The sequence below is a fragment of the Perna viridis genome, chromosome 2 (genome assembly GCF_037379345.1).
Source record: "Perna viridis isolate PV_CMFRI_1.1 ecotype Kerala chromosome 2, ASM3737934v1, whole genome shotgun sequence".
In the NCBI taxonomy this organism is placed as follows: Eukaryota; Metazoa; Mollusca; class Bivalvia; order Mytilida; family Mytilidae; genus Perna; species Perna viridis.
The window spans coordinates 31,838,986-31,862,210 of NC_142446.1; the positions used below are offsets into that span (position 1 = coordinate 31,838,986).

General features: G+C 32.7%; 1 protein-coding gene across 4 annotated transcripts in view; it reads left to right on the forward strand.

Annotated features, from left to right (window-relative positions):
• LOC148624648 (run domain Beclin-1-interacting and cysteine-rich domain-containing protein-like) overlaps positions 1–22,609 on the forward strand; it is a 38,777-nt gene extending 16,168 nt beyond the window's left edge. For all 4 annotated transcript variants that reach the window (XM_088567432.1, XM_088567433.1, XM_088567434.1 and 1 more), the window contains 13 exons: positions 74–121; positions 938–1,018; positions 1,727–1,775; positions 2,690–2,837; positions 4,388–4,468; positions 5,674–5,747; positions 5,955–6,019; positions 6,662–6,962; positions 12,668–12,746; positions 14,152–14,226; positions 16,930–17,023; positions 17,841–17,913; positions 18,507–22,609. In XM_088567432.1, coding sequence (XP_088423558.1) covers positions 74–121; positions 938–1,018; positions 1,727–1,775; positions 2,690–2,837; positions 4,388–4,468; positions 5,674–5,747; positions 5,955–6,019; positions 6,662–6,962; positions 12,668–12,746; positions 14,152–14,226; positions 16,930–17,023; positions 17,841–17,913; positions 18,507–18,576 — 1,238 coding nt within the window. In that variant the 3' untranslated portion in view covers positions 18,577–22,609. The remainder of the gene's footprint in view (positions 1–73; positions 122–937; positions 1,019–1,726; positions 1,776–2,689; positions 2,838–4,387; positions 4,469–5,673; positions 5,748–5,954; positions 6,020–6,661; positions 6,963–12,667; positions 12,747–14,151; positions 14,227–16,929; positions 17,024–17,840; positions 17,914–18,506) is intronic.
• The last annotated feature ends 616 nt before the right edge of the window (positions 22,610–23,225 follow it).

The following is a 23,225-nucleotide window of genomic DNA, read 5'->3' on the forward strand; positions in this document are numbered from 1 at the left end:
ATCAGTATCATCCTTATTTCTTCTTGTTTCTTTAAATTGGAAGTGTTTTAAAACACCTTTTTTTTTGTTATAGACAGTAGTGATTCCAGTGCATTAGCAGATGATCAGATTGAACTTACAAGTAAGAAATGATGACTTAGACTGTGTAGATATAGAGTTATTTTATGGATAGCAGTGATTGATTCGATAGTCCCTGTGCAATAAATTTCAATAATTCTCACTTACTCTGGGACTTTCTTCAACCAAAACGTCACAACACAAATATCAATACGCCAATCACAAAATACTGATTTTTACGAGTGTAGACTCAATAAAGTACCATAATTCGTGACAAAAGCAAACAATATTTTAGTTTATAATGACTATTCTTTTTATGAATTTTTTTTCTTTTAGGTAAAACCTCTTTTGTTTTTTTTTTTTGTTCACTATATTTATGATTTTAATTTGGGTTATTGGTTGTAGCAAAATTAGAAATAATGAAATATGACCTTATCATAACAATCCACATGGCTTGTCAAGAATTTAACTGCTACTATAAAAACAACTCTGGCTTGTAATTATTTATTTTAATGTTTATTGAATTTATCAAAACAAACAGGTATACTCATTGTAATTAAGGAATGATAGCGATGCAGCTGTCAGAAATCAGTCCTTCTTATAGGTGGGTCAAGGCTAGGTTCCAGAAATTTTGGACTGAAAATGGTGGTCTGACTTATAGGCGAATCGACTTATACTCAAATATAGGGTATTATATTTCTGTTGAAAACATGGAAAATGTGCTGAAATTTACTAATTAAAAAAAAAAGAACTATTAAAAGAAGTATGCATAAATCACTTCTTGTATACTTCACACAATTAAACCTGTAGAAAAAGTGTTAGTAGGAATTGTACAGTAAGATACAAGTGTATTTGATATTGTTAATCTCTTACTTTGTAGTGACAGAAAATCTGAGTGAAAGTAACTTACAGTCGCTGAAGAAAGAAGGCTTGTCACTTTCCCTAGCCTCTCTATACTCTGGTAAGTTAAATTTGACTTTTTTACTCCTCTACCAGCGACTTTTGCCAAAAGGGACTATAGGTTTGCACTGTCTGTTAGACTAAAATCAGTATTCCACACTTTTTTTGCCATGCTTGTTGATACACATTTGATATTAGTTTCAATGCTTAACCATGACAAGTACAAATTAAATTCTGATTTTGTTCCTTTCTGTAAATTTTTTACTGAGTTATGGCCCTTGCACTTTTTTTCACATCATGCAGATATACATTTGATATTTGTTGCATTGCTTTACTATGACAAGATACAGTTTTAAGTTCAAATTTTGTTCTGGTCCATTGGTTGTTTTATGAGATATGGTCTTTAAATCAATGCAGACTCAGTTTTCCACACTTTTCTTGTTTACAAATTATGTATAAAGTTTGCATATTCTCTTCAACAGATATTTCTTCTGGTACGTCACTTTGTATTGCCTTGCAATACTCTTAGAATGCTTGTTAGATCTAGCTATTGTGAATGATTTTAGCATGTTTTCTAGGTGAAAATTAGATTAAAATGGCTCCTGTATTTTTTTTATCATTATTACCACCGGAGATGTTATAACTTTTACTGATGGTATGGACAATTTTAACTATCTTGATTCAGTGTGACACACACAAAACTGCTCCTGTTGACTGCATTTTATAAGCATTCAGAATGAAATGATCTATATCTGTTTATTTTTTTCAGATGGGGATATTAAAGAAAGAACCCATCAGATGCACCTTGACAGACAGAAGTAAGTATTTTCTTATACTTATTACACTACATTTTTCTAGAATTGGGCCATCTTGCCATTTACTTGCGTTGTGATAATGACAAAACGTTACTTCATGCAAAAGCATTTAATAAAATGCATATGTTTATGTTATAAATTTAATTTACTATTCAGGTATTATACTTTTAGAAGTCTTGGAATACATACATGGAACACTATCCGTTACGAACAGGTCAACTTTTTAGCTCACCTGGCCACTTGGCGTCCGTAGTCGACATCATCAGTCATCGTTGTCAACAATTTTTCACAACTCTTCTCCTCTGACATAATTGGACCAATTGCAACCAAACTTGGTATGAGTGTTCCTTGGGGTATCCTGCAAAGAATTTTTGTGGGGATTTTTGATCTGTTGAAAAACATTGCTGCTATTATTAAAAATAGAACATTTGGGTCAGACAGTAGTTTTTTCACATATTATATCTCTAAAACCGTTAGGTTTAGCCAATTTCTTTCAATTGCGGAAACGGTCCTTATTGTAAGGCCTTCAAAAGTCTTGAGGAATCAAAGTTGTCAGACGACTCCTTTTAAGAGTTATTGTCCTTGAAAGGTGAAAAATTATGTTGTTTTTTGTTGTTGTTGTTTTTTTTTTTTTATCAGCCAATATCTAGAATGCTATGATGGGATAGAAAGAAACCTTCAATTGCAGAAATGATCCTTATGATAAGTCCTGCTAAAGTTTTCTTGAGTCAAAATACTTTGACAACTTGTTAAATTTATTGCCCTTGAAAGGCAAAATTAAAAGGAGACATGACATAAATTTTTTTTTAAAAATTTTTGGTTTATTTGATTTATTACACCTAATATGATCAAAACGCCCCTGTAGTAACTCTTCTTCCAAGTAATGTAACATCCTACAATTTCTAATACCATTGCAGTTCTACAGTAGAGAACAGTGTTAATGTAACCAATAGTTTGTCTGCTGAATCTGTGGCAATATCATTACTGAAGAAGTTCTCAGAGAAACAGCTCCCTAAAGCTTCTGATCTTGTCTGGCTAGTTTCAGAAAAAGATGCTCCTCAAAAGGTACTTGTTTTAGTTTTGTTTTGAAATAATTAACCAAAGGAACATTGAAAAGCAACAAAAAACACTTAAAGGCACTCAATAAGCAAATGATAAGAAATCTGAATGAAAACAAGAAAGGGGGTGTTTTTATCAAAAATTAGAAATGAATTAACTGTGAAAAACAATTAAGAAAAGTCGAAATATAGTAGTACAGCGTATTGATGTATATCATGTAGTGCTGTACTAGCCTTAGACCAAGATCTAGACCAAAAAATGATTTATTTTTTCTCGTTTATTCCATCTGTTGTTTGTAATTTTTTCATTCAAAAGCTTTCCCGAGACACTCTTTTACATTTTGACCAGTTGTTATGTTCTATGATTGTAACAACAATGTTGTGGAGATCCTCCTGGGTGTGTTCGGCAGATTTAGGATGGCGACTTAGAGGGAGGTCTGGTTTGCATTTGTAGTCACTGTGATGACCATTCATGCTCCTGTTCATGCCAACTTACTGCATACCACATAGGCACTGGAGAAGGTATATGGTGTTTTCAGTTTTGCAAGTCAGGTTGCTAAAAATGGCAAATTCTTTTCCAGTGCAGTAGCTTTTAAATGTTTGAGTGTGCAGTATCTGGGTACAGGTCTTACATCTTTTATCTCCACATGGTTGACATTGACCCATTGTATTTTGTTTGGGCTGAGGTGAAATCTCTGCTCTAACTAGAGCATCTGTTATATATATAGACTTGTAAAAGTTCCAAACCTATTGATGTTATCATCAAATAATTCACATTGTATAAAGAAACTTTGAATGCATTTGAATTGTGGGACAAGTACAGCCTTCAATGCAGATCAGGATCATTATTTCCCAAACACTGTTTTTGACCTTTCGGAAAAATTGAAAAGATTATACTATACAAAGTATGTTACATCACTAAAGTATGTGTTTGCATATTACATACAGATTCTCCTTCAGTCTCCAGGGGATTACAGGATTTCTCCACTCAAGAGAAATGAGGGAGAATCTGTTTCTCCCATGAATAAAACCATAAAAAATGAATTAAACAACACCCTCAATTCTCCCAACATCAACTACATCATCAAGGAAGAGATCTCTCCTCCAGTCATCAAGTCATTGCGTCATGGATATCACTACCATTATGATTAGTTGATACATTACCAACTAATCTTATAAAATGTGAATAACTTTCGTAAATCAACAAGTATTTAATTGATCAACAATATGAATAACAACTGTCAACAAGGTAAACATGGTAAGTGTGAGAGTCTTCATGTGACATTTATATTTCCTGGCATGTGGCGGGAAATTACAAATTTTAATCACTCGCTCGTGCGGTGTGAATGTAGGCTATGAATGGGAGAAATTTCTATTGATTCTTGGTATACCACAAGGGTTTTCAATTGTAGTACTCAATATTGTATTCAGTGAATTGGTGGTAATTTATAACAAATTTGAACTAATTTGTTTTGATTTCATTTGCTTGCAATATAAATCAGTTTGTTTAGAATATAAATTAAATTATGTCATTTATAATTTATATATTTTTATTAGCTACTCCCAATGCCAGATTCTCTTCCTGTTTCTCCTGATGATGCCGAAGATTCTAGCTACAACAGGTTACAAACATTCCAGGTAGATAAAAGAATACTAAAATTTATAATACAATAATCATATTGAGTTTTGCTATTTTTGTGGAGTACTGAAAAGCAAGAAAAAGTGTACCGATGAAATTTATAGGTTTCTTAATTAGTTAAAGTTGAATTTTGCAAAATATCAACTCAAGTTATTCAATTTAACATCATAACAAATGGGCCTCTGTGAGTTATGATGCTGAAATTAAATAAAGCAAGTTGATATTTTGGAATATTCAACTTTCCCAAGTTATAAAATCTTTTTCTGTATGATTCCTTTTAAATATATTGGCAGCTTGACATTCTGCATTCATCATGGTGGAAATCCTAGCAATTGTTTACTTTGTCACTAATGGTGTTTTGAGAACAATGTTAGAAACGTCACAACATCACTTTTGAGCAATTAGGTTTTATAGAAAATGATGCACTATCACACAACAACCTAACACAATTACAATTTTTTTTATATCACTTGTTCACATCGTCCATGGTGTGTTAATATAAACATCCAATTAGTAAATGAAACGACCAGATCATAGCAGAGGATTTTTGACACTAGACAACACTTATTATACCCCAGTCAGCAAGTTGGTGGTATATTGGAATGACCTTGTCTGTCCGTCTTTTCATCATTCCAGCTGTCCAAATTTCGTTTTAATTATCTCTGCTCATTAGACTTTGCTATTTTACGCTTTATGAAATGGAAGAGAAAATTTTCATCATAAAAATCATGGCTACCAAAGGTCCTCGGCAAAGGATGGTTTAGTGTGTGGCTTCATATAGATGGGTCATAAGTTGTAAGTGACATTTTAGTAATTTTTTAGGTCAAGTTTGTTTCATGGAAGGAAGCTTTCTCCAGTCTTTTTTCTACCCCCTGCTTAAAAGGGAGAGGTATATAGTAATGCTGTCGTCCCAAGCTTCTACTCACAACTCTTCTGGAACTGCTGAATAGAATTAATCACATGATACTATTGTACACCCAACTCCCATTTTGCATATTCTTCTGAATGACTTCTGATGTATGCTGTATGGTATCATGGCAGAGGAGTGAGGACTTTTATTTTCCTTTTGTTTCAATGTTTTTCATTTGCTTTTCTTCTGAACAGCAGGTCTTTAAACACTGAAATAAATGGATGCAGACATCTCCTGTCTGAAATAGGGCACTGTTTATTCCTAATATTTTGTATTGAAATATCTTGCTTGCAGACACGATTACGTGGAAACATGGAATGGGCTCCACCTAGACCACAAATTATCTTCAACTTTCATCAAAAACCTAAGTAAGTTTCTTTTAAATAGTATTTTGTTAAAAGAGAAGTTGAGGTGAATTATGTAATTATTCATTTTATGTACAAATATTTTTTCTTTACATTAAAAAATTGTGTTGTGATCTATTTTCTGATATTTATTACAATTATTACATGTATTGGTAATAGAGCCTTGAGTGGAAATTAAGATGTTACATGTACACCTTTATGTTTTTATAGTCGGAAAACAACAATGGAGAAACAAAATTACTTATGTGCTGGTTGTGGTACCCGAGTTGAACCAGGTATTATTAAAAAATAGTTAATATTACTATCACTTTCCTTTGTAGTTAAATATTACTGTTGTGTTCAATTTTGTAAATAACAACCCCCCCCCCACCCCCCCCCCCCCAAAAAAAAAAAAAAATAAGATAAAATGAAAGGCAAGTTCCAAGTTCTGTTTCGAATCTGCAAAATTCATGGCAATAACATAAAACATATAATCAGAAGTGGAATTGAAAAATCCTATATTTATAGTTTTTCTTAGACACTGTTTGAGAAGTGTTATTATGATATTTAGCATATGACTGTATATGATATACCCAATCTCCTTGTCTGTTTGTATGATATACCCAATCTCCTCGTCTGTTTGTATGATATACCCAATCTCCTCGTCTGTTTATATGATATACCCAATCTCCTCGTCTGTTTGTCCATAAGTTTATATCCACACACATATTTGGTCACATTGTTTATGCTTCCAATGTGCAGAATGGTATTTTTTGTACATGGCTTAATGAGATGAATGTCGATTTTTTTCACAAATTCAAATCCCAACTTTCTATTTGACAAATTAGTTACGGTTTTGAATGATTAAAGTTTCTTTTGTACAACCTCTTTGATATAATTGTTACTCATAATTATTTTCTGCTTTACTCTCTTTTCAGGTTATATAGGTAGATTCCGGTATTGTGAATATCTTGGGAAGTTTTTCTGTCAGTGTTGCCACAGCAAAGCTATATATTACATTCCTGGAAGGATACTGAAGAAGTGGGACTTCAACAAATATCAAGTGTCAAACTTTTCACATGATTTCTTGACTAAAATTTACCATGAACCTTTATTTAATATAAGTGATATAAATCCGTCTTTATATAGGAAGGTTAAGACCTTAGATTTGATATTAGAGCTTCGACTACAGTTGCAATATGTGAAGAAATTTCTGATGATCTGCAAAGATGGTGCAAAGTAAGTATCTATTTTTGTGTGAAGAATTTCATTATAAACAATACAGGGCTTGGGAGTTTGCTGAAATTTCAAAGTGAAAGTGTTACATCTGAGTGAATAACTGTCAATGGCTTTTGGACAGGATTTCTTTTGATTTTCCATATCTTGATTTTACCGTTATGTTTTGTTTTTTTTTGCTGTGTATTTACTTCCAATTTTTTTGTTGGCTTAATAAAATCATATGATTATCAGGGCTTTGTTAAAATTGAAAGATGAAGATTTACTTGAGTGACATTTGTTTTTTTAGGACAACATAGAGTTAGAAATAGTAGCCTGCCCACCAGCCTGAGGCTATTTTCTTGCAGGGCTGGCTAATTTTAGCAAAAATCTATATAGCCATATAGTAAATATATTGAAAAATTGTATTCAGGACTGGCTAGAATTTTAGTGAGTTTCCTACTCTGCATAACTTTGAAAAGAATCGATGCAAAAAGATTACTACTTCTTAGTACAGTGAAACCCTCTCTTAACCAAAAATTGAATAAACTTGATGTTATCATTTAGTTCTTCTATGTTAGTTTCAAGTTAGTTTGAACCAATGATAACTGAATATATTTTTTGTAGATTCCTTTGTATAAGCTCATTCTTTAAACTTGATATTTTGTCAAAAGGTGCTTTTGTTCTACATCATAAATAGTAAGGAGTTCAGCATCTATGCTTTTTTTCCCTGCATACACTAAAATCTTACAAAATGAGCTTCATTACAAATGTTTTCTATGGCACTACACCATAAAAAATCAGTTCATAAATATTTTGAGTCTCTGGTCTAAGGAATCCATTTGATGAACTCTCTCATAACTGTCTGTTGTATTGCATTGGTGAACATCTTCTGTATTTCTGTTTCTAGCTTGTAGTATGTTGAGAAGTCTGTGCAGCTTTGTTCCCTTAAAGCACATCATACAATGGGAAGATATGCTCTGACTTCTGTCTTTGTCATGTCTATGTCATGGGAAGAGTTGGTTCTTTGTCACTGTCACTATTGTCTGGTTGGTTGTCAGAATGAGTGTTGATTTCTTAGGTAGAATGGAGGCGGCAATGTCTGCATCTGTTGGTACTCCATAGCATTCAGTAGCGTTGTCATGGTTGATGTAGTTGTCAAACTCTTCTGCTGTCATGTTGGGTGGAGCGTCAATGTCATCTTCTGCTGGTACTGCTTTAATTTCCTTGAAGACAGCCTTTCAGTAGCAGTTGGTGATAGTAGAAGCTTTCACCTTCTTCCATGAGTTGTTGAGCGTATGCACTGTGCTGATCATTGTCTCATTTGACCTATGTATATATCTTTAGTTTACTTTTTATGTCATGGTGACCTCTGTATAATTCTTTACTTATGGTTACCTCTGTATATATCTTTAGTTATGGTGCCATCTATTTGTATATTTCTTAAGTTATTGCTACCTCAGTATAGTTTTTAGGTCATGGTGACCTTTGTTTGCTTGTAAGGATAAGTTTGATGGAATAAAGTTACATTTATGCATTACCCCATATACCTTTCTTTTCTGTTTGTATTAGATATTAAATCAAAAGCATGTACATGAATGCAGGTTGAAAAACCTAATTTACATCATTTACAAGTTCTGCAAATGTTGCTGACTTTTTTCCTGTGTCTTTTTATCCGTGACTTTTTTTCCTGTGACTTTTTTCCTACATTCGTTGAGTAGTGTGACTTTCTTGGCAAATTCAGTAGGAGTAATTGCTGGTTAGCTATCAGTCTTGTTGACAAGTTTTTTTACAAGTTGACTCCTGTAGTGTCCTTTGAGGTTGTGGATAATCCCCTGGTCACACAGCTGGATGACTGCAGTGGTGTTGGATGGTAAAAACTCGAGTCTGATGTTTTCAAGTTGATCTGCTGTGTTGTGTGCGTGAGCACTTTAGTTATCTACCAGTAGGAGAATTTTATGTTGTTGTGGTCGCTTCTCTCTGTTGAAGTCTTACAACCAGTCGATGAAGATGTCTGCTGTCATCCAGGCATTCATGTTCTTGTAGAAGACTGGAAGAGATTTCCTTCCCTTAAAACACCTGGGTTCTTTACTTTTGCCAATCACCAGTAGATTGCGTCAGTCTGTGCCAGTCATGTTACATGCAACCATTGCTGTGATTCTGTCCTTCATCTTCTTGCTGGCAGACAATGAGTCAGGTTTATGTGCCAATGTTCCATCTGGTTTGGGGGTGATAGTAGAGCCTGATCTCATCTGCATTGTAAATGTCATCTGGTTGATAGATCTCAGGTAGGTTAGGTAATACATTGGTGATCCTGTTGTCTCTGTGTCATCCTTCTTCTCCCCATGTAGTCTTGACCACCATCCTGAAGTAGGTGTGAAGTCTGAGTCTCCAAGTTCTGTCACCAGATCTATGGCTTCTCTTCTAGTATGGCTTCGGTAACTTCATATTTATCAGCTAGGGACAAATCATTACGTTTATACTTAGATATTTTACTTTGAATGATATGTTATTCTGCGTCACCCCTATTTATATCAAATCATACATAAACACCAAACTATGAGAGAATATAAATTAATTCTCATTAACTTGAAAGCATAATTTCTTTTTTAGTTTAAATATTTCATAATCATGTTCATTGTAAAAATTAAAATTAGCCCAAGCAGACCTCATGCTATCATAAAACAGGTCAGTTGTTGACAGTTCCATAATTGGGTCATAAAATTGGACTGGACTATTGATGTCTTACCTTTCATACCTTTAGGGGAGTTATATGCTTTAATTAATTTAATCATTGAAGGATTAGGCAGATATAGACTTACTTGGGAATCGATGAAATTGAACAACATCTTATAATCAAAGGACAAAGAAAGTGGACTGTTCTGCTTGCTTAGATTATAAAATCATGCAGTATGAACAATTTATGAATCCAGAATTAAGATTACGTTCCTCACACGTTAAAGAACCCTACTGTGGTATTCTCCCGGAGTAGGAACCATAAGGCTCCGCCACAGAAGGCTAAATTGCCCAACCCTACCCACCTCTCCCTATTTCCAGTGGCAATCAAAATTTGTCGACCCCATTGTCCTTGTGTCCCATCCCTTTTTAATTTCATCATCATTTCATGTTCATTTTATCGTCAATTTCACGCTCATCCTCTGAATATAGCTGAAATATTGCTGCTCGGAAGTTAAACCCCAACAAACAAAACAAACAAACAGAATTAAGATTCATTTGATCCATTTAATGGAAAAAATAAAAATGAAAATATGGGGGAAAAAATCTTGTCTGTATTATATGTTCCTGATAACATTAATTATGGACTTTAGAATGAAACAGAATTATTAGTAATAAAAATTGAAATTGCATAATTTAAAAATTACTTATAAAAATTAAAAATTATATACAATAAATCATATTCACCAAAAATTAACTTAATATAATAAAAAAAAATGACTTGCAGATTTTTCTCCTTTCTCTCAAAGTTTCAGGACACAGAAAACTTATACTTCTCCTTTATCTTTTTGAATTGGGCATCGCCCTTTTGTGCCAATTTGATGTAAAATCGTAGTTAAATTTCGCCAATAATATTTTTCCGCCAGAAAAAGACGACCTTTTGCGCCAAGTACAAATAAGGAAATTAAATATCAAAAAGTTAAAAATCTAAAGTAAAACGATTATTAAATAAAGAAAATGAGTTAGAAATGAATTAAAGAAAAGAAACATTTAAAATACATGTATATTTAAAAATGTGTCCAGAATTAAAACCAAATATAAATTATTTATTATAATTATTTACTTTTTTAGGTATTTTTTTTAAATGGTGAATAACTGATGCCTGACTATCAAACTGTTAATAAGTAAAGACACCATTTCCAATTTTTTGGCATTTTATATGCATTTACTTTTATTGCTGAAACTGAGTAACTTTTGAAAATCTTTACTATGTATTTAAAACATTTTCCATGCATTATATTTTTAACTTCAAATAATAAAGAAACCACGAAGGAGTTAAATATATTTATATATGTTATATTATTATATATATTCTTGAAATCATGTACAAAAATTTAACGTAATTTAACATTTTAAATAAGATTATCACCAATAAACAAAATCACCAGAGTCAAGCTTGATTGGTTATTACTGTATGCATCATTGACTAATTGACGATCAATGGATATCAAAGAGCCGTGGTCATGGACGGTCACTCGCATGATTGCCAGCATGTGCAGGAGAAATTGTACAAAAGACTAAACAGTGAATGATTCAATGACTACTATTATATTAAATTCAGTACAATAGATGAATTTTTAAATAACCTTTCCAATGGTAATACTTTTACTTCGGAAAGATGTCATCTTATGGGTCTTAGTGCTACTTTTGTGGTCTTAGTGCACTAAGACCGGTGTTTGCGGTGTTTAGACGTACCCAGGTCATGGGTGACTAATTATAAAACAGGTAAATAAAAACATCACCTCACCTGTGAATGACCTATGTGGGGGTCGTAAAGTAAACACAAACCATGAATTTTAATTTTATTCATTGATAAACCTGAAAGAGATACACATGAGAAATAAAATTTTGCCTTCCTTTATTTTATGCATGGGATGAATGGTAAATGATTTGTCCTGAGACATCATATGCAATTAACTGAAATATACAATTAATTTATATGCAATTAAGTGGAATTGACTGTATTTAACCAAAAAAAAATTCACTTTATTTCCAGTGGGTTAAACTTCTTTTATATAAATAAAAGACTTAAAATATTTTAAAACATGTGTTTAGCTTATTCACATTTGTGGTGGCTTTCAACATGTCAGATACTAGAGATTAGGATGGCACCAAGTCAGAAAACAGCTTACCAGACAACCTCTAGCACTGATGGAGTTGGATGGCACCAAGTCAGAAAATAGCTTGACAGAAAACCTTTAGCACTGCTGGATTAGGATGGCACCAAGTCAGAAAATAGCTTGACAGACAACATTTAGCACTGCTGGAGTAGGATAAACGAAGTCAGATAATAGCTTGACAGACAACATTTAGCACTTCTGGAGTAGGATAAACAAAGTCAGATAATAGCTTGACAGAAGACCTCTAGTACTGCTGGAGTAGGATGGCACCAAGTCAGAAAATAGCTTGACAGACAACATTTAGCACTTCTGGAGTAGGATAAACAAAGTCAGATAATAGCTTGACAGAAGACCTCTAGCACTGTTGGAGTAGGATGGCACCAAGTCAGAAAATAGCTTGACAGACAACATTTAGCACTTCTGGAGTAGGATAAACAAAGTCAGATAATAGCTTGACAGAAGACCTCTAGCACTGTTGGAGTAGGATGGCACCAAGTCAGAAAATAGCTTGACAGATAACCTGCTGGAGTAATTCAAATAGTAGATAATAAACTTTCTAATTTATTACACATCCACTCAACTTGTGGGTAATATGATGAAATCACCTTGTCCATTTATGTTTTTTGTCAGTCTGTCATTCTGAATATTGCTGCCATTATCTTAACTCCCAATGAATGGATCAACTTCAAATGTGGCTTTGTATATGTGGGGCATACATGGTAAGCATCTTAGGTTGCTGTTCGGTAGGATTCTGTGTGATTTGGGGTGTAACTCCAATCATGTTTGAAATATTTTATGTTTTGAGACAGCCTTTGATATCTGCAGAACATAACCTTTTAGAAATGTATGATAGATGTCTTTCTTTACTTTCAGTGTAAACAGTGACATAAAGAATCTACCGCCATACTGGTCAGATGATTTACATGTGTACTCTCTCTCTGATCTCGTAAATGTAAGTTGAATGTTATAGTACATACACGTATACTCTTTTTGATATCATTATTGTAAGTTAAAACTTAAAGTACATGTATATGTATACTTTATGTGATCTTGTTAATGTAAGTTAAAACTGAGAGTACATATACATGTATACTCTCATTGTGATCTCATTAGTGTAAGTTAAAACTTAGAACTATCAAATTGTCATTTTTATCTATTACGCCATAATGGAGTTATTGCCTTTTTTCAAAGTTTTTTTGCTATTTTTAATGTTATTTCTTTCAAAAATCTTCTCCTCTGACACTACTTGACCATTTGGGACCAAAATTGGTATGAATGTTCCTTGGGGTATCCTGCATTGAACTGATGTGAGGATTTTTGATCCATCTAAAAACATGGCCACCATTACTAAAATAGAATACAGGGGTCAGACAGTAGTTTTTTGCATATATCTCCAAAACAATTAGGTTAGGCTAAATTCTGAGGTGGGTAAAATTGTTCAGCATGAGTGGACAAATTTTCGTTTTAATCTATTAAGCCGTGTTAAAGTTATTGCCCTTTTTCAAAGTTTTTTGCTATTTTTAATGTTATTTCGTTAAAAAATCTTCTCCTCTATTTTACCAACTGAAACAAAACTCGATATGAGTGTTCCTTGGGGTATTCTGCATAGAACTTAAATGGGGTTTTTTGATCTGTCGAAAAACATGACCACTGTTACTAAAAATAGAACAAAGGGGTCAGACAGTAGTTTTTCCGTTAGGTTTAGCCAAATTCTTTCAATAGCTGAAACGATCCTTATTTTTAGAACTACAAAAGTCTTCAGGCATAAAAGTTGTCAGATGCCTTCTTTTAAGAGTTATTGTCCTTGACAAGGGAAAATGACAGGTTTTTTTTTACAGTTTTCAGCCAATATCTTGAAAACTATGATAGATATAGACTTTCATTTGCTGAAATGATCCTTATGATAAGTCCTATCAAAGTTTTCTTGAGTCAAAATTGTTGGACAACTTCTTGTTTAATTTATTGCCCTTGAAAGGCAAAATTCAACCAGGTAAGCAATTCAGGTTCCTTGGAGCCTCTTGTTTCATATTGGCCCTGTATAGATACCTGGTTTGAATTCATATCAATTGGTCAGCTTACCAATGGTGCACCTGGTCCATGCTCCCAGTTTTTAGTGGAGTCCGACTTGCTCATTTGCTTTTGTTACTTTGTATGTATGATTTTAGTTATTTTATGTTCTTTGTTGTGTATGTCTGTTTTCCATGTCTGGTCTTTGTCCCTGGATTACATTCTTTTGATTGCCGCTATAACTTTTGTTCCCTTGATTACTCTTTGATATATTTTAACGTATATTGGGTAGTTGGTTAAAAGTGTATGAATATAAGTTCTATTATTTGTTTGTTTTGAACTTTTTGCAGGTGAAAAGCCAACAGATGTTGACTCAGTTGAGGAATACAGTTAACACTGCTATATCCCATGTAGAAAATTGTATGGTTAGTAATTTTCTGATAATGGTCTATTGCCTGTCATAAAGTTATTTCATTTTTATTCCTAGATTATCATTTTTGTGGTTTTTGTGGGTTGTGTGGAACAATAAAATTAAGAATTCAGCCAACAATCTTTATGAATGAACATAGATGACATTACCTTGAAGTTTAACCAAAGTATTGTTTAAGAAGAAATCAGATGTTTAGAGACCAATGAGTACCTAAGGTACAAATGTATGTAAGATCACTGTTAACTGAGGTAAAACATATGGGTTTTTCGACTTCCAGTTGTTGTATTTATGGTAAAGGTCACTTGTCAAGGTCAGGGTTTTCACCACTTTCCATATTTTATATTTAGAGTTCTAATACTTGGTTTAAAACGACAGCAGAGAATTCTTCGGCAACAAATACTTGCAGAAGGATGATCACAAAAAAAAAAAGAAAAATAAAAACATCACCTGGAAGTGATATGTCACAGAGTTAGGTGAAACTTGTGTATATTATCATTACCTTCCCCATTATACACCCATTGTTATGTGGCCCCCATAATTCAGTCTTCAGCATATTGATATTCATTCCTTTTATTACCTCACCTGGCCATGGGCCTGGTGAGCTTTTGCCATCACTTGGCATCCGTCGTTGTCGTTAACAATTTTTCAAAACTCTTCTCCTCTAACACTACTAGACCAATTAGAACCAAACTTGGTATGAATGTTCTTGGGGTATCCTGCATAGAACTGATGTGGGGATTTTTGATCTGTCGAAAAGCATGGCCGCTGTTATTTAAAATATAACATGGGGGTCAGACAGTAGTTTTTCGCATATATCTCCAAAATGGTTAGTGTTCAGCATGATGAGGTCTATCTGCAGTCAAAATTTTCATTTTAATCTATTAAGCCATGTTGGAGCTATTGCCCATTTTACAAGGGTTTTTGCTATTTTTTTAAATGCTATTTCTTATCAAAATCTTCTCCTCTGACACTAATTTACCAATTGAAACAGAACTCGGTATGTATGTTCTTTAGGGTATCCTCATAGAACTGATGTGGGGTTTTTTGATCCTTTGAAAAACATGGCGGCTGTTACTAAAAATAGAACATAGGGGTCAGACAATGGTTTTTCTCATATATCTCCAAAACCGTTAGGTTTAGCCAAATTCTTTTAATAGCTGAAACGATCCTTATTTTTAGGACTACAAAAGTCTTCAGGCATAAAAGTTGTCAGACCCCTTCTTGTAAGAGTTATTGTCCTTGAAAGGTGAAAAATGACCTTTTTATTTAGTTTTCAGTCAATATCTTGAAAGCCATGATAGATTTAGACTTTCTCTTGCTGAAATGATCCTTATGATAAGTTCTGTCAAAGTTTTCTTGAGTCAAAATTGTTGGACAATTTCTTGTTTAATTTATTGCCGCTGAAAGGCATAATTCAACAAGGTGAGGGATTCAGGCTCCTGGGAGCCTCTTGTTTTGAATGCTATGTGTCTATCTAATACTAATTCAACTGCAGAGATATTAAAACTTCTGGTGTCATATGATATTTTACAGTGGTCTAAAGGTCACATTATACCATTATGCTGATCATTTTGAATATTGCAAATATTTTGAGTATGGGTCACTTACCTTGAAAAAAGCTAGTGATTAGTAGGATGATTTACATTGTGACTGTGTTTAGTAGGATGATTTACATTGTGACTGTGTTTAGTAGGATGATTTACATTTTGACTGTGTTTAGTAGGATGATTTACATTTTGACTGTGTTTAGTAAGGTGGTCTTTTGTTTTTTTAAAACTATCTTTAATCAAGTAGAATTCACATGTACCCATTTGATCCACACATATTCCAACAATCAGAAAATGACAGGACACACACATTATAACTAAGGATGGAAACGATTAACCAGTTAACCGTCCAAGGTACCGAATATCAAATACCGAAAATGCTGCATGGTTAACCATACATGTTACGAATTTTTAGATTTTATTTTACTGTTATTTTCAACAGATCACATGAATATCCAAACGCCATTATCTTAATAAGATATGTAATGGTTGTTTGACCAGAGGCTAATTGCAACATTAAAATTTTTTTTAATAGTTATCAAAACATGTAAAATCGGCTTGATTGTCTAAATTGTTTCACAGTTTAGCACTTTGTTATAACCATCGCAGTCCAGCCGTCTAAAGCTTGGGCTTATTTTAAGAGAAGTGCAGAGGAAGTTGAAACCCTCATCACATTTTTTGCGAATCCTGGAAAAAGCAACACAGTAGTCCATGAACTAATTTGTGAACTCATCAAGGACACAAACATTTACATCATCACAATCAGAACTCATAACAAATGTGATAGTTGATATGATTCTTCTGGATTATTTTTACCGTTACACATTGTTGAGGAGCAAACATTTTCGTACATACATATATACTACTGTAAAGTTTAATCAACTTATATACAATGTATGCATATTTTATATACAAAAATATATTTAACCAAACAGTAACTGATATCCCAGTTTTTGCCTGATTAACAAAACCTACCAATTAATAGGTGAACCAATTAAAAATTCTAATGGTTCATTGGTTAGTAATTTCTTATGATTTTGACAACCCTAATTATAACACCGTAGATATGCAACTGATCAGATGCCACAAAAGTATGGTCTTCCCCTCAAATTGTTTTTTATGCTTACCATGGCCTGTCTTTATATTTTCAGTTTTGTCAGGGACTTGGTTTTATTTGTGAATTCTGCAATAATGATAAAGATGTGATATTCCCCTTCCAGATCCATAAAGTGGAAGTTTGTATAGGTTAGTATAAACAAATCTTGACTTTGAAATCACCTTGTTGTCCCCTGCGACACAGCACAAGTGGACATGGAAATGCCTGGCGGGCGGGTGTCCGTCGGTCTGCATTTTCTGCACTTTTTTTGGGTTATGCTTTTACCAAATAAGTTTGTTTTTGCTATGTGGCCTTATTATGAAAAGTTACGGTTGAATGATTTTTGAAGTTATGGCCCTTGAATTTACAATTTTCCGCACTTTTTTTGTAATGCTTTCACCATTTGATTGTAAATTTTGTATGTAGTCTAACTATGACAAGTTACAGATTAAGTTCGACTTTGGTTACAGTTGAATGATTTTTATGGAAGTTATGGCCCTTGGACTTAGAAAATTTCAGTGATTTTACAGTTTTCCACATTTTTTTGTAATGCTTTCACCAACTGATTTGATATTTTGTATGTAGTCTTACTTAATGGTTGTTTTATGTTACTTACATTTATAGATACATATGGAAATTTTTTTCACCTGAAGCACCAAAGTACGCCTGGAGGCCTGAACATATACCCAAAAGTCAACATGAGACTTTAATCTATCTGATATCTTTAAAATGGGGGTTGTGTTAGTGTTAAATTGCATGTGATTGGTTAGTTACACCCGGGTATACATGATTTGCAGACTTGTTCCTAGCCAATCAAAGTCCTTGAATTTTACTAGTATGGGATGAAATTTTGAAAGTCATTTTGAAGTTTGGAGTATTCACTATGTAAATCCTAATGTCTGTGTAGTTCAATAGATGTCACATTTACTCAATTTTGATTTAATTTTTTTTTCACTGCTGTTACAGGTTGTAAATCTTGTTTCCATAAAGACTGCTTTATTCCTGAAAAATGTCCTAAGTGTGCAAGACTGGAATCTAGGTTAGTGTTGTACTAAGTAGCAGTTTATCCTTCGGGGAGTAGTCAATTATTGCATTTTTTCAATTTTAAAGCTTGTGTTTAATATTTTAATATTGAGAGTGTATCTTAGCCAGATCAATGATCAGACAAGTGTTGAAAAGCAAACTTTCAGAGAAATCGAAGCAACCTTATTATGAGATAAAATTCAATTCTAAATATAGTTAATTTGGTGTGTTGATTTAGTTTTTTTTTTATCAGTGAAATTTTCTACTGCTTGATGAGTTAGTGGTTTAAAGTAATCATTTTGTCCTTTTGTCATTTTATTCTCACTTTTTTTTTCACAAATAAAATATATTATAAGAACTACTGGACTCTGTCTTATCGACCTTAAATACATTATAAATATAGATTAAGTTTGATTATTGGGTAAATTACTTTTTCTGTTCAGAAGTTGTTTGTGTTGGTTTGTTTTCTGTTCTGTTGTTTATATTGTTGTTTGTTCTGCACTGTTTAAATTTAATCAAACCCATAATTTGTCATCTTTTTTTCATTGCACTATTAGTGAAGACTGTTGTCAAGAAATTGAAAATTTAATGTTAAGTTTTACATTTCAGGAGATTGAGGCTAGAACAACAATTTTCTGAGGAGTTTGAAGAGGATGAAGAAAAAGTAGATGATGGTTAATGGATCAATAGATATTTATTTCTTTCATTGATGGTGCTTTGCTTCAGAACTCTTCCCCTTCCCACAGGTGCTTTCTCTTACCTCAAACTCGTGTGTATGTAAAGTGATGTCAGAGGAAATGAGGAATGCATGTCCATACTAAAAACAACTAAATTTATTTTACCTAAGCTGAGAAGAACTCTCTGAAATCATTTACACTTTTGAAGAGTTTGTCTAGATAACATTCTACTAAAAGAAACATTTTGAACTTGGATTGTGCATAACTAAGCTGTATGTGTTTGGGTTTGCTTTTGAAAAATGTAAGACTTAGATTTAACTTTGTATTTAGGTCATGTATTTAGAGTATTGTCTACCACATACACAATAACCGTGAATTGTATTTGTTTATAAAACAAGAAAGATTGATCTCAACAATCAAATTTAGATTAGACCTATCAATTGTTACATTCAGTCACTGCATGAAGGATCTAACAACACTCCATTCTACTTTCTGTTCAATGACCTTTGCAGAATCCTGGGGTTTTTCCTTTTTGAATAATACTTTCAAAATCGTAAAAGATGAATTCTGATTGGCTAATCTGAACAGAAAGTAGACAGGAGATCTTTCATGCAGTGACTGAATGGAACTGTTGATAGTTCTAATAGACTGTGATCTCAGTAGCTCGAATTTAGGCCAGGGGAATTAACTGTTGTGAGAATATTAGTTTTACTACTTATCAGTGCAAGAAGAAGATTTTATTTGATGTTTAAAAGTTTAGTTTTTTTGTTAGTCGACTAACTTCTGTGAAGAAAATGTTTGGTAACATGCTTTAAAAATATCTATGATCAAAATTTTACATTTCCATGCTGCATTCTATCCATTTTTTTCCTACTGACCAAACATTTATATATGTACAATTTTTGATTAAGTCCTTCTCATTTCAGTGTAATTTATGAACAAATTTCATCAATAAAAATGAATATCCATGAAAATTTTTGCTATTGTAACAGCAGAAAGCTGAGATGGGAAGGTTAGTGTTACACTTTGTTAAGTATGGAAGTATCTGTCCATCTAAAAAGCATGCTTAATTATAATGAAGTGATTTATTGGAAAAGGTAATATTTTTTTACTTATGATGTATGATAGAGTGATGCATTTTATTTATGGAATGGCCAATGATTTTTTTCCTATTAAATGATATTTTAAGTGCAAGTTGTACAATGTGTAAGCAAAATCTGAGTTATCTATCTTTTTAAAGCAAAGATAGTGAATTCCTTTAAAGTTTTCTGGATTCTAGAAGAACAGTATGACTGTAAAGTATGATTTTGAGCACAGCTCAAGCTGTGATAAAACCACAACATAGGGGAGAGCTCTACAGCAACATGCATGTGCAAGTTAGCAGGGTGTGCAGAATGATGAGAACAAAAAATTATCGTCTGGAAGTAATATGTTTTGGAAACATCTAAAAATCAAACTAAAATACCAAAGGAGAGGTGGATATACATAGCATGTTTACATTATGAGAACGTGACATTGATTTTTAGATGGACAGCTACCTAAGAACCATTTTTATCTAGTCAGATTGTTTGTATTGTGGTTGTGATGTGATATGTTTTGTGCTTTCTAAGGTCAATTTTATCAAAAGACAAAAGTCTAACAAAACTTAAAAATTTCAGATCTAATCTTAGTTTCGCAGGTACTAGTATGCCTTCTGTTACTAATTAGTATTGTCATTTTAATTATCGACTAAGGTTATTACATCATTGAGGGCTAAAGTTATGATTCCTGAAATTTTCTTTTAAATCCAAAAGAAAAAAATATATGAAAGGAGAAATTATTTATAAATTGTTGACTTCATAGCTTTTTATATGACCACAAAAAGAATTTGCAGTTGTATAATGGTATCATGTTGTTGGCAGCAGCATTATCGTCATCTGTAGACAACATTAAATTATACCACAAGTAGCCATACCACAAAAGGAAGCACAGTATTGATTTTGTTGTTTGTGACTTGAATCCTTTAGGAATTTGGGATTGAAAAAATATTTTCCTGATATACAGACAATAACTTAATTACATATGATTGGATCTTCGGTACCTCAAGGTGCCATAGCCCCAAAACAATTTAGAGGTTGTGCTTGTTGAGGAATATGGGGCCAGGAGGGGTTACTTCTATGCTTGTCAAATTCTTACCTGTGTCAAATATTTATTCACAATCAAAATTCAGGGTTCAGTTTAGAGAGGTTTCGCTGTAATACAATTTAAAGTGACAGGTATATTGTACTAAAGCTGTCAGATTACACTATCTAAAGCTTATTTCCAATCAAGGCTGCAATCCTACGCTATTAGTGGTGTAGCCAGGTTCAAATCAACGTTGAAGCCTTTTGTAGCAAATAAACGGGGAAGGGATTTCTATGGCATGCATGTTGAAGCCTTGGCCTCTTGATATACATTGTAGGTACACCATTGACTATTGTTTAATTATTTCCATTTTCCTGTTAAAGCTTCTAAAACCATATCTGCTTTAATATATAAATACAGTTTGAAAGCTGTTGACATTCAATATTAGGTGAAGGACTGCTTATTTTAGGAAATTTATATTAGGGTTTATTTCATGCTTTTAGTTTATCTGTAATTGTCACACATGTCATTGCTTCCTTTCATACAGTTTTCATTTGGAACTTTTAGAGAATGAATTGTAATTATGACAGTTTCCATAGCAATAGCATATTGTCCATGGGATTTGTATGAAATAGATTCTGTGTTAATTAGCTTGTCTCTGTCAAGTCAGAAATAACTCCTCTGCCTTAAGTTGCTCTTATTTTGTTGCCATTTACTAAGATGGGATCAGATTGAGAGAAATATATATATTTCCTAAGCCTTTGTGTTGATGATTTAAGTTTTTTTTTATTTGAAGCTGTACTATTTAAGTCATTGTACTGTTTATTACTGAAACTTTGTTAGGTCTTATTTTTAGTGATTAAACATTTTTTTTTATTTTTTAGACAGTTAGACAAGACAAAAAAGAAAAAAAGGAACTTAACTTTGGCAACATTGTAAATCACATCCAGAATTAGAAATTCCACTGAGCTCATTTCAGATAGTTACTTGATTTTCAGGCCCTCCTGAATCTCTTGAAAGTGCCTTTTGTTTTTTTATCACAATACCAATAAAATAAAGATGAAAAGGCACCTCTATCATTATTTTTTTTTCTGGCAATGAGCAATGTAAAAATCATTTTAGCCCTTAGTCCCAAGGTTGTTTTTTGGTGGGTCGTCAATAGAGAGTTATAAGAAATGTCTTTATCCCACATAAGTTTTCATGGAGAATGACATGAGACCTACAAAATTATCTTTGAATGGCTCAACCAATTTTGGCAATCATTGATACCTGCAGATGACAGTAATTCCATAATGATATATAATTTATGTTAAGAATGCATTTGATAATGTGATGGTTGTTGATTTTCTTAATTCTGATCACAGTATTGCTTCCAATATTCTAATTTTCATGTAGCGAGGTATTTACTAGTAGTCTATATCTTTGCCTCTAATGAGTTATTAAAAGATTTCTCTATCCAGATACAAATGTGGTTTATCAGTTTTAGTGGTTTACGTGGGTTTGAAATCATGACATTTGATTCCTAACGAAAATGAATTTTTCATTCATTTTTATGACTAAGTTGTCAAATTACAGGATCTATAAACTGACTTTTCTCCTGATACACAAAACTTCATACTCATTAATGAAAGTTCTCTACAGTTGTAAAAATATCAATAAAGAGAAATCTAGTAATTTACGACAATGTTTCTCTAAATTTCAAACACAATCAAATTAGAAGACTTTTGAATGTCTACATCAAGTAAGTATAGTACATTTTTAATGTGGTTTTTAGAAGAAAAAATTAGATAAGAGTATTTGGAGCCTCTTAGGTTGTAATATGTATGTTTAATATTTTATATATTATTCAATGTTATTTAAGGCCCGGTATGATAATAAATTATTATTTATGTAATTTATACATGATATTAAAGTGCTCAGATTCACTGTTAAGTGTACTGTTTATATGATTTAATTTCCTCAGAATGGAACAGCTTTTTTCATGTTCTGTTACTCTCTTATAAAGGTTATTGGCTATTCCTCCAACTCTTCATGGCGACTGATAGTAAAAGATTCAAAGTATGTACACTCAAAGTCTACAGTAAATGATCATGACTTACTAACGAGGTTTTGTGAATACATACTAGGTTTATTTTCCTCTTTTCAACAATGTAACATTAAAATCAAATCTTTGATTACGTTTCTATCCATACTCTTGGCTTGGCACATGTCAGCTCGAGTATTTTAATCAGATTGGGTTTCTTATCATATTTAGCCAAAAAAAGTATGAGTTGACCCCTGCCTTTGATGAAAATGTAAGTGGTGACAGAATTTGACTCGTATCTTAATCGAAAATTATTTTTTTGTGCAAAATAGTATCTTTGGAAATTCTGAAAAAATGAAATGAATTAATATTAACTTGAGGTCGGATGGACAGAGGTCAAGGTAATGTAAAAAACTATTACCTTATTCTAAATCCGAACATATGATCTATGGCCGTGGCTATTTTGCCGTCAATATTTAATAAAAATACACGACTTCATACATACAAAACTTTATAAACATGAAA